We start from the raw sequence: 16,433 nt of genomic DNA, 5'->3' as shown, positions 1-16,433 counted from the left end.
TTCAAAAGTCTTAATAACATTCTGAAATAGATTATTCTTCTGATAAAGATTGTTGTTTTTACTTCTCTAACAGTGTTACACTGTTTTTATTAATGTTTTTGAAATGATTGGTCAATTTAAGTGAAATCAAAACCACATTTTCAACTTTTGGCCTTGATGCCCCGCTGCAGGCCGAGAGGCCTCACCCCAACAAATGATAAAGTGCCAGAGCTAGGGATGTTATCGGTTAACTGTTAAACCGGTTAACTGTTAATCGGTTAGCTGCAGAGAATGTTTTTGACCGGTTAGGTATGTTGGCTAATTTGCATACAGACACACTGCGCGTGTGTTGCAGTAATAGCCTAACCTACTCAACGGCCGTGTGGTGGCCTGCGTTCATGACAATGCCAGGAACATTGTGGCAGCCAACTCCCCAGCGCGTCCCCTGGCACTCTGTGCCATGCTTCGCACACATGCAGCAGCTCGCTATCAATGACGGCTTCAGCGGATACATCAGTGGCGTAATGGTTGCTGCAGCGAAGCTGGTAAAGCACTTTCACCACTGCCACACCGCCACCATGGGACTTACAACAAAACAGGCCCAGATGCAACTGCCACAGCACACTCTGCTCCAGGCAACAACAACATGGTGGAACTTTGCTTACGACATGTTGGAGAGGTTGGTGGAGCAGAGCTGGGCTGTGACAGCTGTTTTGTCTGATTGGGCGATCACTAAATTACCAGATGCCAGGACCCCAGAGCTACAAGATGAGTACGGGCACATCATGGCCGAGATCTTGCCAATCCTGAAAACTCTGAAATGTGCCACCGTAATAATGTCGGCAGAGCAAGACCCTCTTGTCTCCCTATTTTTCCTTTCATATCCCAGTGGTGAATGTTACAGAACAGTGGTGCACATGTGGAGGTCTAAACTCTATTTAGCTGCACTGTGTAGGAAAAAAATGAAGTTCACAGTTTGAGGATTTTTTTAACCTGTTTTGTGGCGCTTTGAGCACTGATCAGCTGAGCCAGCCTAGAGCGTTGTGCTGCAGCAGCGTGTGTGTGTGTGTGTGTGTGTGTGTGTGTGTGTGAGAGAGAGAGAGAGAGAGCGAGACAGAAAAAGATAAAGGGTAAACATTTACAACACAAAACATTAAAGGACAGCGCTTCAAAATGCTGTAGAGCTCACTGAGATAAGGGAGCGCCGGACTAAAGCGTATTTCACATCATTTTGCATTTTTTTAACTGGTTAGCTGTCGGTAATGGATGTCAGTTACCGAAAGCAAAATTAGCTGGAACTGACAGGCGTAGCCAGAGGTGGTGCAGAGAAAGCATCCAGCTTCATTATAAGACTGATTATTATTTCAGATACAGAGGGGAGTCTGTTCTTTAACAAGTTACATTTTAAGCTGGAAGTTCATGCTCAGAATTTACAAATGGTTCATACAACAAACCATCTTTCAGCTGCATGTTATAGTCTGACTGTCTCAGATAAATGTGTTTGTTTATCTCATGTTCTCAGCTGGTTTGTGACTGCACTCAGTTCAGGTCGCAGCCTCAGGACCACTCAAAACTTTCAAAGTTGGAAGTTATTTATTAAAAAACTGACAATGCACTGAAATGTGTATATAAAAGAAAATCAGCCATGTCGAGACATGAGGAGCATCTAAGACATAAAGTGATGCCTGTTAAAGTCCAGGGATCAAATATAACAAGTCGTTACAGTAAATACACAGAATGTATTAAAACATAGTAAATGTGATCAAATGAATATGCACAACAACAAGTCTAATAAACACATGTATACAGAGTTATAAACAGGATATAAAACTGAAATATGAAGTGTAAAGGTGAGCTCAGACAGACGAGAGCAGGAAGAACAGTCGAGGCAGACGGAGACACTTCAATGATTTATTCACCGAAATCAAGGACACAGAAACTCATGGGCACGGAGACAAGTCCAAAGTGTCCACACAGAAGAATGAGGTCCAGGGGACAGCAGGAAGTGGACTGGGACAGTGCAGGTAGACAGGTAGAGGTATGGGCTCTGAGTCGGGGTCAGGTTCAGGGTTTGGTGCCTTGAAAACAAAGACATGAGGTGCACGGCAACTTTGGAGCTGATTAAATGTGACATGATACATATCTGCTATCTGCAGGAGGAGGAGGAGGAGGTGAGTGGAGAGGACAGGTGAGTGGAGAGGACAGGTGAGTGGAGAGGAGGGAAAGTCACCAGAGGACATCAGGAAATGTGCCTGCTTCAGATTAATAACAATGATACGACGCTTCTTAAATGCAGTTTAAAGGTTCTTAATATTAAAACAATAAAAACACTAAAATAATTTGATGAACAGAAGAAAATCCAAAGAAAATGAATCTTGACAGTTGATAATAATTTTATCTGATATTATTGTCAGTTACCGTTTTTCCCCTAAAGAGCATATTTCTAAATAAAACACGTATTTTGGTCATTTTCAGTCCGTACAGTAAAGGGCTGATGAGCGGCTGACATGTGAGCCAGTATAGTGATAAAAAAATCAATATATTTGGTAAATTGTTCATATTAAACCTGCTCTGCACGATTTCAAAGAAGCAGCCGATGGAGAAGTTGAGCAGAGAGGCGAGGTGGGGTGTGCAGGTGCTGAGAGCTTTCTGTCTCGTCTGTTTAGAGCCAGAGAAACAGACGTAGAGGATCCTGATGTACGTGTAGATAATTAAAAGTATAAGACCCAAGATGACTGTGAACATGTGAGTGAGTCCAAAGATGTTATTGAGTCTTGTGTCAGAGCACGCCAGTTTAATGACATAATAGTTGTCACAGTACACTTTGTTAATGATGTTCCCACACAGCTGTAAAGGGAACATCAGACCAGCCACGATCAAAGCATTGATAAGCAGAGGGTAAATCCACATCAGAGCAGTGAGCACAGCGATCTTACTGGACGTCATGCGTGTGTTATACTGCAGAGGATAACAGATAGCCAGATATCTGTCATAAGACATGATGGCTAAGTTAAAAAACTCGATTCCTCCGTAAGAGTACAAACAGAAAATCTGCAGGAAACAAGCTGAAGCAGAAACAGTGTGAATGTCAGAGAGGATCTGAAGCAGCAGCAATGGAAACAACCCTGTACTACCATACAGTTCATTTACAAACAGGCTGCACAGAAACATGTACATAGGTTCATGTAAGCTTCTGTTCACACAGATAACCACAATCAGCAGGAGGTTGGCACAGATAATCAACATGTATAAAATCATCACAATGATGAAGTATAAGTATTTGAAGAGCCCGGTGTCAGAGTAGGCAGCAAGTGTGAAATATGAGAAGTGTGTGGAGTTGATCATGATCCTCCTGTCAGCTCATCAGACCCTCAGTAACACACGTCAGTGGATGAACACACTGCAGTCATTGAAGGACATTTCCTCACAGCTCTGTGAACCTTTAACAAGTTGAACTTCATGTTAGTGAAGGAAAACACATGACACACACACACACAGCTTACCTATCTAAAGTCAGGGTAACACAGGCTGTGACATTAGATGGATCAACACTGATGTGTTTACCTGCCACAGTCACACTGTGACTCCCTCCCACCTGAGCTGACACACTCAGTCTGCTTCTTTTAACCTTGTAAAGTCAGGGGGACGCCCACCACAGCAGTCTGACCTCATCACCTCACACACACACACACACACACACACGTGGTTACGTTTAGTCAACACACACACGGTTACGTTTAGCCAACACACACACATGGTTACGTTTCGCCGACACACACACGTGGTTACATTTAGCCGACACACACACACGTGGTTACATTTAGCCGACACACATATGGTGAAGTTACAAAGGTCAAAGGTCACTGTGACACTGCATCCATCCCATTCTCTTGAATGTGATATCTCAAGCACTAACGTCCACTTGGACTCAGCGATGAACTGATCAGATTTTGCTGGTCAATGGTCAACATCACAGTAACATCATAATGTTGTGCATAAAACACTTGGATGGAAACTTCACTGGTGTGCGGAGACAAACGACCACAGCGCAGTTATTCTAGTTTTTAAATGTTTGAAATAAAATATATTCAATTTTATATTTTCACTTTGGGAGATCTTTTGTACCTTGGCTGTGTACCTGATACTACACTGCCTTCCTCTGTCAGAGTATTACCAACTACAAGGACTCTGAGGAGTGAGACCAAACACCACAGACACTGAATAAAGGCCTGTACCTCTGAGTCAGTTTCTCCTGATGCATTTCTTTAGTCTGTCATCTGAAAAACACGTTAGACAGAAACCTCTCACACTGATTCTGATGTGTTTTATTCTTCTAGTCATTGTGAAAATTCACGTGACAAAATGAAAAGACACATTTCCTCCTCTGATAAGATAAGATAAGATAAGATAAGATAAGATAAGATAAGATACACCTTTATTGATCCCACAATTGAGAAATTCCAGTGTTACAGCAGTCAAGGGGAAAGAGTCAGATTAAAGATTTCAAAATTTAAAAACGTAAAACAAACTAGGCATGCAAAAAGAGTACAAAAATAAAAGAAACAGCAATAAATAATAATGATAATAATAATAATAATAATAATAATGAGCAGTGAATAAAAAGTGAGCAATGGATTAAAGTGAACATATTTAGTGCAAAGTGAATATTGTATGTGCAAATAAACAACAACAACATGGGGGACATTCTCGAGGACACTCATGAATCCAAGATGGCAGCATGTATGGTGTCTCTGTTCAGTGTTTGTGTGTTTTTTATAGTTTTTATTAGTTTTTAGTATCTTTTGACAGTTTCACTTGTGCTTTTAGGCATAATAGTTTTTATTGCTGATCTGCCATTGCTTGATTTGCCTTGGAAGTTTACAACAAGCTCTGTGGAACTGGGCAAATTTGTGTCTGTCTTGGGAGGCTATCCTTCTCTGTATGTCTGACTACTCCATGGGGCTGGAGCTAGTTAGCCTCTAGGATTAGCCTCTAGGCTACCATAGATAGCCTCCTCGGCCTGTTCAGAGACTTTGGGAGCTGCTGCAGTGTGGCTAGTTTTCAGCCTAGAACTGCAGCAGTACAGCAGCAAGGCCTGTTTCCATCCATCCAGCTCTGCAGCCTGGGGCCTGATTCCATCCATCCAGCTCTGCAGCCTGGGGCCTGCTGGCAGCTAGCCAGCTCTGCAGCCTGGGGCCTGCTGGCAGCTAGCCCCCAGCAGCCCTGCAGCAGCTAGCTTTCAGCAGCTAGCCAGCCCTGCCCTGTTACTACCAGTCTCTGTCTGCTACTGGGTAATATCTGACTTTAAACTGTGACAATGACATTGCTCTTGGTGTTGCTTGTTGTACTTTCATTGTGTGACTCTGGGTCCTAAACCAGAGCGGCAGCATGGCTGTTTATTCTCCATCAGTGAGACCCAGTGTTGTGGGTGAAACACTGTCTTACTCAAAAGCTATGTCAGAACTGAGTTTTTGGTATTCAGATTCTTTTAACCGTAAGATGTTGCTTTCGCTTGCTTACCTTTCTGTACTGAGGAAAAACTTTATATTTACAGACGACTGTCTCTGTGCTCATGTCAGCAAGACTAAAAACTATGATTCGGGTCTCTCACGTAGTAACATTCTAAAGAAAAGCTATATCATTTTGCTACTACTTTTAATGTCAGGAAATGTCCATACAAATCCAGGGCCAGGTCTTAACTGTATCTCTACACCGGAGGAGTTTAAAGTCAGGTCTGGTCTCGGTATTATCCATATTAATGTTCGCAGCTTGCTTCCAAAAACTGATTCGATCAGAATCTGGGCTTGTTCAACGGATGCTGACATTATTGTTGTATCAGAAACTTGGCTTGGTAAGTCAGTTCCAGATAAAGATATCAGTATAAAGGGGTATACTGTACATCGCTGCGATCACCCCAGGAAAGGAGGCGGAGTCGCTGTATATGCAAAAAACAAATTTCATATTAGTCTTTTATCTGCAGTGTCCATCTGCAAGCAATTTGAACTGCTGGCTTTAAAAATTGATCTTGCTCAGAGTCAATTTATTAATATTATTGGATGCTACAGGCCACCTTCTGCTAGTGCTGAAGCCCTAACCTCATTAGCACATTATTTGTCTAATTTTGATTCAAATGAGCTACTGCTAGTGGGGGACCTGAACTCCGACTGGTTGACTTCAGCATCAGACAACCTCAAATCGGTGTGACTCCTTTAATCTGACACAACTTATTGAGGAGGCAACACGTCCAAATGTCAAATGTCCTGAGAAGTCATCATTGCTTCATTTGGTCTTGACAAATGCTCCACATAAATACTCTGATGTAGGCATTTTTGCAAATGATCTCAGTGACCATTGTGTCATTGCAACTGTCAGACAGGCTAAGCTCCCTAAAGCCAAGCCCCGACTGCTTATCAAAAGAGACCTTAAACATTTTTGTGAGCGAGCTTTTTTTTCATGATCTTTATAATTTTGATTGGAACAGACTTAATCTTATTGGTGAAGTGGAACTGGCCTGGAAATTCTTTTCTGATGGTTTCCTGAACATCTTAAACAAACATGCTCCTTTTTACAAATTGCGAATGAAAGGTCGCAATAACCCCTGGTTTTCTCCTGAGCTAAATAGTCTCCTTCGAGATAGAAACAACGCATGGGCCAGAGCAAGACAAAGTAAAACTGATGCTGATTGGCTCAGATTTAGGCAGCTTAGAAACTGTTGTACTCAGGCTATAAAAAGAGCAAAGAGTACTACCTTTCCGAAACCAGTAAAAATTTAAACGATCCAAAAAAGTTTTGGAAAGTGATCAGGTCTTTTTCCGGCCAGGTTCCTTCCACCGATCCACCATCCTTTATCAACAAAGGCTCATGCATGATACCTGATAAGTCTGAGATATTAAACTGTTTTAATGAGCATTTTATTTCTGCGGGTTTTTTTATTTGAATCTAGCCATGAGTCAAACAGTCCTGATTCCCTTGTTGAAAGCGGTAATGTCTTGCCTGTTTGTAAAGAAAATGTGGAAGCTCCATTTCAGTTTCTCCCTATAGCTGTTGAGGATGTGTCTGTGTGTGGGCTAAACATAAACACGTGTGTGTGTTGGCTAAACATAACCACGTGTGTGTGTGTTGGCAAAACGTAACCACATGTGTGTGTGGCTACACGTAACCATGTGTGTGTGTGTGTGTTTGTCGGCTAAACGTAACCATGTGTGTGTGTGTATTGGCTAAACATAACCACGTGTGCGTGTGTTGGCTAAACATAACCACGTGTGCGTGTGTTGGCTAAACGTAACCACGTTGGTGTGTCGGCTAAACGTAACCTCGTGTGTGTGTTGGCTAAACGTAACCATGTGTGTGTGTGTATTGGCTAAACATAACCACGTGTGCGTATGTTGGCTAAACATAACCACGTGTGCGTGTGTTGGCTAAACATAACCACGTTGGTGTGTCGGCTAAACGTAACCTCGTGTGTGTGTGGGCTAAATGTAACCACGTGGGTGTGTCGGCTAAACGTAACCACGTGAGTGTGTTGGCTAAACGTAACTACGTGCATGTGTCGGCTAAACGTAACGATGTGTGTGTGTGGGCTAAACGTAACCACGTGTGTGTGTGGGCTAAACGTAACCATGTGTGTGTGTCGGCTAAACGTAACCACGTGTGTGTGTTGGCTAAACGTAACTACGTGCATGTGTCGGCTAAATGTAACCACGTGGGTGTGTTGGCTAAACGTAACTACGTGCATGTGTGGGCTAAACGTAACCACGTGAGTGTGTTGGCTAAACGTAACTACGTGCATGTGTCGGCTAAATGTAACCACGTGGGTGTGTCGGCTAAACGTAACCACGTGTGTGTGTTGGCTAAACATAATGACGTGTGTGTTGTTGGAGGAAAAAACATCAGTTGGTGGTTTTGCACCAACGTAGTGCTTTTATTTTGAAAGAGACTGTATCAAACTGTACATTTCCTGTGAAAACAGAAGTGTATTTTGAAAACAGACAATGCATGTAACAGGCTGAAGTTGACACGGCGTCCCAGAACGTCAACAACCAACACACCCAGGGTACCTTGGACGTCATATGTTAATGACCAAACGTGGTCATGTGACGAGGTCACAGTGAGGACGTGATGTTTAGACAGTGGGGACAAATGATCTTCTGCAGCTTATTAAACAGCTTCTCTTCAGTAAAACACGTCATGTATTTTCCTTTCTTTCTTTCATACATCATGGTAGCAATGCATTTCAGAATAGTGTGAGAAGAAAATGGACGCTGATTTGAAAGCGTGGTGGAAAGCTAACATATCTCATCAGAGGGCAGGTTGTGAAGACACGGCAGCTGAATTTCAGGTCTCATGTTTTTTAAAGTTAAACAACCACAGGTTCAATTTTAACATCAGAAAACAGTGAAATCTGTCAGCTGGCTTCAACATAACTGCTCTACACTTTATCAAAGACAAGACTTTTAAACATGATGCGAATTTTGGACATGTTTAGACCGTACACTAAAGGACTGAGAACCGGCTGGCATGTGAGCCAGTACAGTGATAGAAAAATTCTCAGAACACTGGGCAGATTGTTCATATCAAACCTGCTTGACACTATTTCAAAGAAACCCCCGAAGGTGAAGTTGAGGAGGGAGATGAGGTGAGGTGTGCAGGTGCTGACAGCTTTCTGTCTCGTCTGTTTCGAACCAGAGAAACAGACTTTAAGGATCTTCCCATAAGTGTAAAGAATGAGCAACAGCAGAGAGAAGACTGAGAGCAAAGAGATGAAGAGTCCGTAGATGTTAACAGCTGTGGTGTCACCGCAGGCTAGTTTGACAACAGAGTGGTTGTCACAGTAAACTTTCTGAATGATGTTCCCACACAGCTGTAAAGAGGAAGTCAGCGACGTCATCACAAGACAGAACAGTAAAGGGTAAAACCACGTTACAGCAACAAGCATGGTGATTTTATTAAAGGACATCTGTGTGTTATACTGCAGAGGGCAACATATAGCCAGGTATCTGTCATAAGACATGACGGCTAGGCTGAAATATTCCACACCTCCGTAGAAGAAAAGAAAGAAATTCTGCAGGAGACAAGCTGAAGCAGAGACAGTGTGAATGTCAGAGAGGATCTGAAGCAGCAGCAATGGAAACAACCCTGTACTACCATACAGTTCATTTACAAACAGGCTGCACAGAAACATGTACATAGGTTCATGTAGCTTCTGTTCACACAGATAACCACAATCAGCAGGAGGTTGGCACAGATAATCAACATGTAGAGACACATGACGATCATGAAATATAAATGTTTGAAGGCTCCAGTGTCAGAGTACGCAGCCAGGGTGAAAAATGAAACCTGTGTGGAGTTGATCATGATCCCTGGCTTCATAAAGCAGCCACAACACTGTTGAGAGGACAAAATGTTTCCACAGAGCGTCACATTTTACTGTCACACACTGTGCACATGTTTAGGACTGTTAGCAGCTGACGTATTGAACACAGCGACAGGAATAAGCAGAGTAAAGACATTCATCATCAACAGTTCACCCTGACTCACCCGTCTCTTACTTAAAGTCTACATGATGCTGAGATAAGACAGGAAACACTTTGTGACACTGTGTGAATCCATGCGTCCGTCCTGACTGAGCTCAAACTCTGCTGCTGCTTCTTTTATGCTTTTCGGAGAACACCCACAGCAGCTGTCTGACGTCGTTCATCTCACTGATGTCACAGAAGTGACAACTATGGAGACACTTTTTTTGTTTTTTTAAGATATTTTATCTGGGCATTTTGCCTTTAATGGACAGGACAGCCGAGTGTGAAGCGTCTCTCAAGACTCTGATGGAAAAAACACAGAAAATTGAAATCTGTTCCGAACGTTTTAATGATGTGCAAAAGTTTCAGACTCAGTGTGAAAACATGACACAAGTTCCAAACTGAATGGGTCGCACCAATCAAGTTTGGTTGAGTCAGTTTTAATTATATATCACAAAATTCCAACTGAATTTAACTCAGAGGTCTTTTCCATCTTTACAGCGTACAACCATTCTGTCCTTAAGATTTAAGTCAGAGAAGGAAAAACTTCCTTTAACAGTAGAAACGTGGGAAATGTTGGTGAAGAATCTCAGTCATCAGGTCATGGTCATCATAAGTGCTGTATCGTAGGCAGCTGACCTGCTTGTGTTTCTTGAAGACGTTTCGCCTTGTGCAGAACAAGATACTGAAGAAGCCTCTTGGATGACAAGTGAAATGTCTTCAAAAAAGACCTGAGGAAGTCCAGTTATCTACGATGTTGCACTAATGAATGTGGGAAATGTCTGGAAAAGCGTACGGCAGGGTTCGACATGAACCATGGCCACACAACGATACTTTGTGGGCACCAAATATCACCTGTAGGTGGCCCCTGTGGCCACTAAGGTTTAGCTCTGTCTTGAGAATGTGGGTGCATGTCTCAGTCAGTCCGTTTCCATGACAACAGAGAAAAGGGATTTATATAAATCCCTGTAAACATGTCAGTGTGAGTGAAATGGTCCTGCAGTGAATGTGTCACAGTGGGACTAACACACCCAGATCATGTGACTCCTGCATGTATACAGTCAGTCAGACCCAAACTGGATGTCCAGGTTAAACCCCTGCAAGATCAAGCTCCATCGCATTAAACGGTTGTTGGGAGTTTTTCATCCTGTTAAGGAAAACCAAAGGGTTATGATCGGTGTAGACCACTACGGTCTGGCTGGAAGAAACATAAACACCAAAATGAACCAGAGCTAGAATAAGGGCTAACGCCTCCTTCTCTGTAGTGGAGTAATGTTTTTCATGCAAGTTAAACTTTTTCGAAAAGTAGCACACAGGATGCTCTACCCCTGATGGATCCTCTTGGAGGAGAACAGCCCCAACACCAGCATCACTTGCATCAATAGCTAGTTTAAAGGGCCTGTTAAAGGCAGGGGCAGCGAGAACAGGAGCACTAGCCAACAGTGCTTTCAGGCTCTCGAAAGCAAACTGACACATCTGTCCAAACAAAAGGGACTTTTGGGCTAAGCAGATTAGTCAAGGGGGCAGCAACAGTCGCAAAATTCTTGCAAAAACTCCTATAGTAACCCGCCATACCAAGGAAATGTTTCAAATCACGCCGAGAACTGGGCACACCAAAGTTCACAATGGCCTCCACTTTGGCCTCAATGGGACAGACCTTTCCACGTCAACCGTTTTCCCAAAGTACGTTACTGTGGCCTGTCCAAATTCACACTTGGCAAGATTCAAAGTCAAATTGGCAACAGCAAGCCTGTGAAACACTTCTTCCAGCTGAGCTACATGTTGAGACCAGGAGGAACTGTAAATCACCACATCAAGATAGGCTTCACAATCTACAACTCCCTTCAATACCTTATTTACCAGACGCTGAAAAGTAGCCGGTGCATTCCGCATTCCAAAAACCATAACAGCGTACTGACAGAAATCGTCTGGTGTCACAAAAGCAGAGATTTGACGGGCTCGCTGAGTAAGAGGGACTTGCCAGTAACATATTAAGAGGTCTAACGTGGTGACAAAAACTGCTGATCCCACCCTATCAATACAATCGTCCAGTCGGGGAAGAGGGTAGCAATCAGGCTTGGTGACAGAATTGACCTTGTGAAGGTCAGTACAAAAACGGGGAGTATGATCTGACTTCTCAACAAGCAGGCATGGGGAGCTCCAGGAGCTAGCACTAGGTTCAGCAATACCATGTTGCAGCATATAATCTACTTCATTACGCAGAAGCTGTCGCAACAGGATTCGCTCTGTAAGGATGCTGCTTAATGGGAGCAGCATCACCTACATCAGTGTCATGCTGAAGGACGGTTGTGCGTGTCACCACATCAGAGAACAGGGCAGGATGTTTATTAACCAACTCAATGATGTCAGAGCGTTTGGGAGAATCCAAGTAAGTAAGATGGACATCCAAGTTAGCCAGGATTTTAAATTTGGCAACCTACCCTGAGAGGTTTCTGGATGAACGAAAGCATCCTCTGGGACATCACTGTTCTCTGAAACAGCAACAACATCACTGTCTTTTGGAACAACCACAACATCAGTATGCTCCCTGAGATTCTGGGTGATAAGCAGACGAAGTACAATGCTGGATAGACAACTGCTTGAGCACTTGAGAGAAAACACGGGACATAAAGTTTGACCCTTGGTCAGTCTGAACAACCCTGGGGAGGCCGAACACAGTGAAGAACTTAATTAGAGCCTTAGAAACCGCTGAAGCTGTAATTCTGCGCAGGGGAATGGCTTCAGGAACCGAGTAGGCAGTACATGATAGTCAATAAGTACTGGTTACCTGACTTGGTGCGAGGGAGTGGACCAACACAATCAATCAGGATTTGCTCAAAAGGCTCTCCAGTAGCTGGAATAGGATGTAAAGGCGCAGGTGGGATTTTCTGGTTAGGTTTACCAACAGTTGGCACACATGACATGTTCTACAGTGTTGAGCAACATCCTTTTTCACACCAGGCCAAACAACAACTTGAAACACACTGCTCCAGTCATCCTGACAAGACATCTTAGGAGACGTCCACTTTCTCGTCAACACTCCATCATTCACAAAATACCCACATGAAACAGCTGTAATTTCATCCTCGGAAATAGCTTCACCAAACAGGGAAGACAAAGTTGCATCTTTTCCCTGTTCAAGCTTGAGCTCTTCCCGAGAGGGGAACACTTTACTAAACCCTGGTGTCTCATCCTTTAGTAGGAAGGTGTGTGAAAGGACAATCTCCGGATCAGAGGTTTTGCCTTGGTCTTTCCTTGACATGGCACGGGTAGCAACACATACAGGTAAAGTGTCTGGAAATTGCTTCTCCAGTCCATCTGGGCTTTTAATAGCTACAGGGGACAGAACTACTTCAGGGGCAACAAGTACTCTACCTCCGGCCAAGTCATTCCCTAAGATGAAGGACACACCTTCAACTGGGAGATATGGACAAATAGCCACAGCTACCTCTCCAGAGACCAGAGCTGTTTGAAGGTTAAGATTATGTAAAGGACAGGACAAATAACCCCCACCGAACCCCTCGACAAGAACGCTAGAACCCAGAGCAGATTCATCAGTAAACTGGAGGAAGTCCTTGAGGATCAAAGACTGAAAAGCTCCAGAATCTCTGCAGATCTTAATAGGCCGCTCGCTTGCAGGATCAGAACCAAGGGAAACAAAACCATCCATAAGAAAAGCTGAAGAGCCAGCTAACTCACTCTTTTGAGTTGAATGCTCCATAGCTGGGGCTACAGCAGACTCTTTTACAGTTTTTATCAAAGCTACTGGCTTACAGGACTTTTGTTTCTTACACAAGACAGGGCAATCAGCAATAAGATGGCCGGGTTTCTTACAGTAGAAACAGGCCTTTTCTGAAGAAGCGCTTCCAACGGCTGATTTACCAGTGAAGGAAGCAGAAGACATGGACACAGGCTTAAATATGTACAAATGATGTCAGGCAGACAGTTTTTAAATTCTTCAAGCAAGATCACTTGTTTGAGATCTTCTTTTGTTTCTGCTTTCTGAGACTTGCACCATCTGCTAAAGAGGAGTCTTTTTCTTGCAAACTCAACATAAGTTTGTTTATCAAGTTTCCTGAGACTTCTAAACTGTTGAAGCTTCAGGGACAAGTTCGTAAGCTCTCAGAATAGCCCCTTTAATGGTCTCATAGTCCAGGCTTTCCTTGATGCTTCCTGTGCTTTTCCCACCAACACACTCTGCAAAAGCAAAGTCCATGCATGTTTAGGCCATTTTGAAAGGGTGGCCACACGTTCAAAATGAGGGAAATACTTTTCAGCGTCTTTCTCTACAAAAGGAGGAACCAATCTAATGTTTCTAGCTGCATCGAATGCAGACGACTCAGCATTAGGGGGCGCAACAAAGCAGCCTGCTTTAGTTCCAGTTCTTTGAGGAAACGCTCATGCTCTAGGTGCATTTGCTTCTCTTTTAGCAGTCGCTCCCGTTGCTTATCTTGTAATTGCAACTCTTGTCAGGCTAGTTCTTTAAGCCTCAACTCAAGAGCAACGTCTGTTATTTGAGAAGGTTCAGAAATACTTTGAGAAGCTGAGGGAGGTACAGGCTTTAACACACCATTTTCAGTTAACATAGGCTTAAGAGCCTCTTTAACACTCTCCTTTAAGCGCTTCTCACTGCTAGCGATCTCAATGTCATAATAACTAGCGAGGTTTAGCAGTTGATCTTTGGTGAACTGCTCAAGCAACTTCTCTGAAGGTGTGCTAATAAAGTCATCAAGTGTTGCCATACTGGATAACTTACTTACAAAACTGGTTAACTGCACCTGGAAACTTATACTAACCAATATACACAGTGCACACAACGCTAAGTGTCCCATACAAACAAAAGCAGCCAAATCACAAATGCTCTAACGACCACCAAAGACATAGTCACAAATATGTAGGCCTAGAAATCACCCATCAACTACTACTGTAGCACTGAATATTACCCAACAAGTACCATTATTCAGATGACACTTGCTGGCAATCAAACTAAGGCAACAAACTCAGGGAAAAACTAGCCTACACAAAGTCAAGTCACACACCACAACCTGACAGAACAAAAACTGCATCACATAAGCTAGGATCAGGGACAAATTACCACAATGGGACCAAATAGACAGAGTACTATCCTTAACTCACCTAACTTAACAAACACCCCCCCCAGTAAGTACAGCAAGCAAGCCCCTGAGTGTATTGACAGTTAAAAGCAACCCCCCCGATACCTACCCAACATTCACTCAACCCTAAATATCTTCTGAGGCGTGCGGGCTCAGAGGCATCTTTAAAAACAGAAACTCAGAGAACCACAGCCAGACAGCCAGGAACCTGAACGCTACCCCGCCAGAGAAACATGTCTCCACCCAGGATTACCTCGAAAATGAAAAAGGCATAACACTCCCGTGCTTGTATACTGGGACAAGGACAGTAGGCCAGTTAAATGTGCTCGTCCAGCTGTGACTGCAACTCCACTTCACTGTTTCCATGGAAACATACTGAATGAGAATGCTTGTCTAAATAAAGGTTAAATAATTTTTTAAAAGATCCACATACTGCAAGCTTTCGTCAACATGATGTTAAAGTTCCACAAACATCTCAAGTCATTTCTGCCTTTTAGTTCAACATTCTTCAAAAACAGCAAACAGTGCCCGTCACTGGCACAGCCAGGGCCTGAGAGTAACATGACTCGGAGGATCAGGGATCTTCCATGGACGCCTCTGGGACAAAAGGGCTTGTAGGTACGTACACATGACTGTCGCTTACGTTAGCAACAACGCGGTGTCACTCTTGGACTCTTGGACAGTGTGTGTTGGCGAAACATAACCATGTGTGTGTGTTGGCTAAAGATAACCGTGTGTGTGTGTGTGTGTGTGTTGGCGAAACGTAACCGTGTGTGTGTTGGCTAAACGTAACCACGTGTGTGTGTCGGCTAAATGTAACCACATCTGTGTGTCGGCGAAATGTAATCATGTGTGTGTTGGCTAAATGTAACACGTGTGTGTCGGCTAAACGTAACCACATGTGTGTGTGTTGGCTAAATGTAACCATGTGTGTGTGTGTTGGCTAAATGTAACCATGTGTGTGTGTTGGCTAAACGTGACCATGTGTGTGTGTGTTGGCTAAACGTAACCATGTTTGTGTGTGTGTTGGCTAAATGTAACCGTGTGTGTGTGTTGGCTAAACGTAACCACATCTGTGTTTTGGCTAAACGTGACCACGTGTGTGTGTGTGTGTTTTGGCTAAACGTGACCACGTGTGTGTGTGTGTGTTGGCTAAACGTAACCACGTGTGTGTATCGGCTAAACGTGACCACGTGTGTGTGTGTGTGTTGGCTAAACGTAACCACGTGTGTGTATCGGCTAAACGTGACCACGTGTGTGTGGGTGTGTTGGCTAAACGTAACCACGTGGGTGTGTTGGCTAAACGTAATCATGTGTGTGTTCACCAAACGTGACCACGTGTGTGTGTGTGTGTTGGCTAAATGTAACCACGTGTGTGTGTGTTGGCTAAACGTAACCACGTGTGTTTGTCGGCTAAACGTAACCACGTGTGTGTGTCGGCTAAACGTAACCACGTGTGTGTGTCGGCTAAACGTAACCACGTGTGTGTGTTGTTGGAGGAAAAAACATTAGTTGGTGTTGTTGTACTGACGTAGTGCTTTTATTTTGAAAGAGACTGTCTCAAACTGTACATTTCCTGTGAAAACAGAAGTGTATTTTGAAAACAGACAATGCATGTAACAGGCTGAAGTTGACACGGCGTCCCAGAACGTCAACAACCAACACACCCAGGGTACCTTGGACGTCATATGTTAATGACCAAACGTGGTCATGTGACGAGGTCACAGTGAGGACGTGATGTTTAGACAGTGGGGACAAATGATCTTCTGCAGCTTATTAAACAGCTTCTCTTCAGTAAAACACGTCATGTATTTTCCTTTCTTTC

General features: G+C 43.5%; 2 protein-coding genes and 1 pseudogene across 2 annotated transcripts in view; 1 reads left to right on the top strand and 2 right to left on the bottom strand.

Annotated features, from left to right (window-relative positions):
* The window catches only part of abcg1 (ATP-binding cassette, sub-family G (WHITE), member 1), a 391,642-nt gene that overhangs the window by 257,850 nt on the left and 117,359 nt on the right, over positions 1-16,433 (top strand). The window lies entirely within an intron of this gene.
* LOC125888485 (olfactory receptor 49-like) lies at positions 1,920-3,324 on the bottom strand. Its single transcript, XM_049575868.1, has 2 exons — positions 2,398-3,324; positions 1,920-2,057 (listed from the first exon to the last, which is right to left on the bottom strand). The coding sequence occupies exons 1-2, from the start codon at positions 3,322-3,324 to the stop codon at positions 1,920-1,922; spliced, it is 1,065 nt and encodes a 354-aa protein (XP_049431825.1).
* LOC125889561 (olfactory receptor 49-like) lies at positions 8,408-9,333 on the bottom strand (annotated as a pseudogene).

Source organism: Epinephelus fuscoguttatus, linkage group LG5, assembly GCF_011397635.1.
Source record: "Epinephelus fuscoguttatus linkage group LG5, E.fuscoguttatus.final_Chr_v1".
Lineage (NCBI taxonomy): Eukaryota > Metazoa > Chordata > Actinopteri > Perciformes > Serranidae > Epinephelus > Epinephelus fuscoguttatus.
The sequence above is the reverse complement of the archived record's forward strand: the minus strand, read 5'-3'. Positions and strand labels throughout refer to the sequence as shown.

Coding starts and splice junctions, on each gene's coding strand:
- LOC125888485 (XM_049575868.1), bottom strand. CDS start 3,324: ATGATCAACTCCACACACTTCTCATATTTCACACTTGCTGCCTACTCT. Junction 2,058..2,397: donor TGCTCTTTAGGGGAAAAACG/GTAACTGACAAT, acceptor TTTGTTTTCAAG/GCACCAAACCCTGAACCTGA.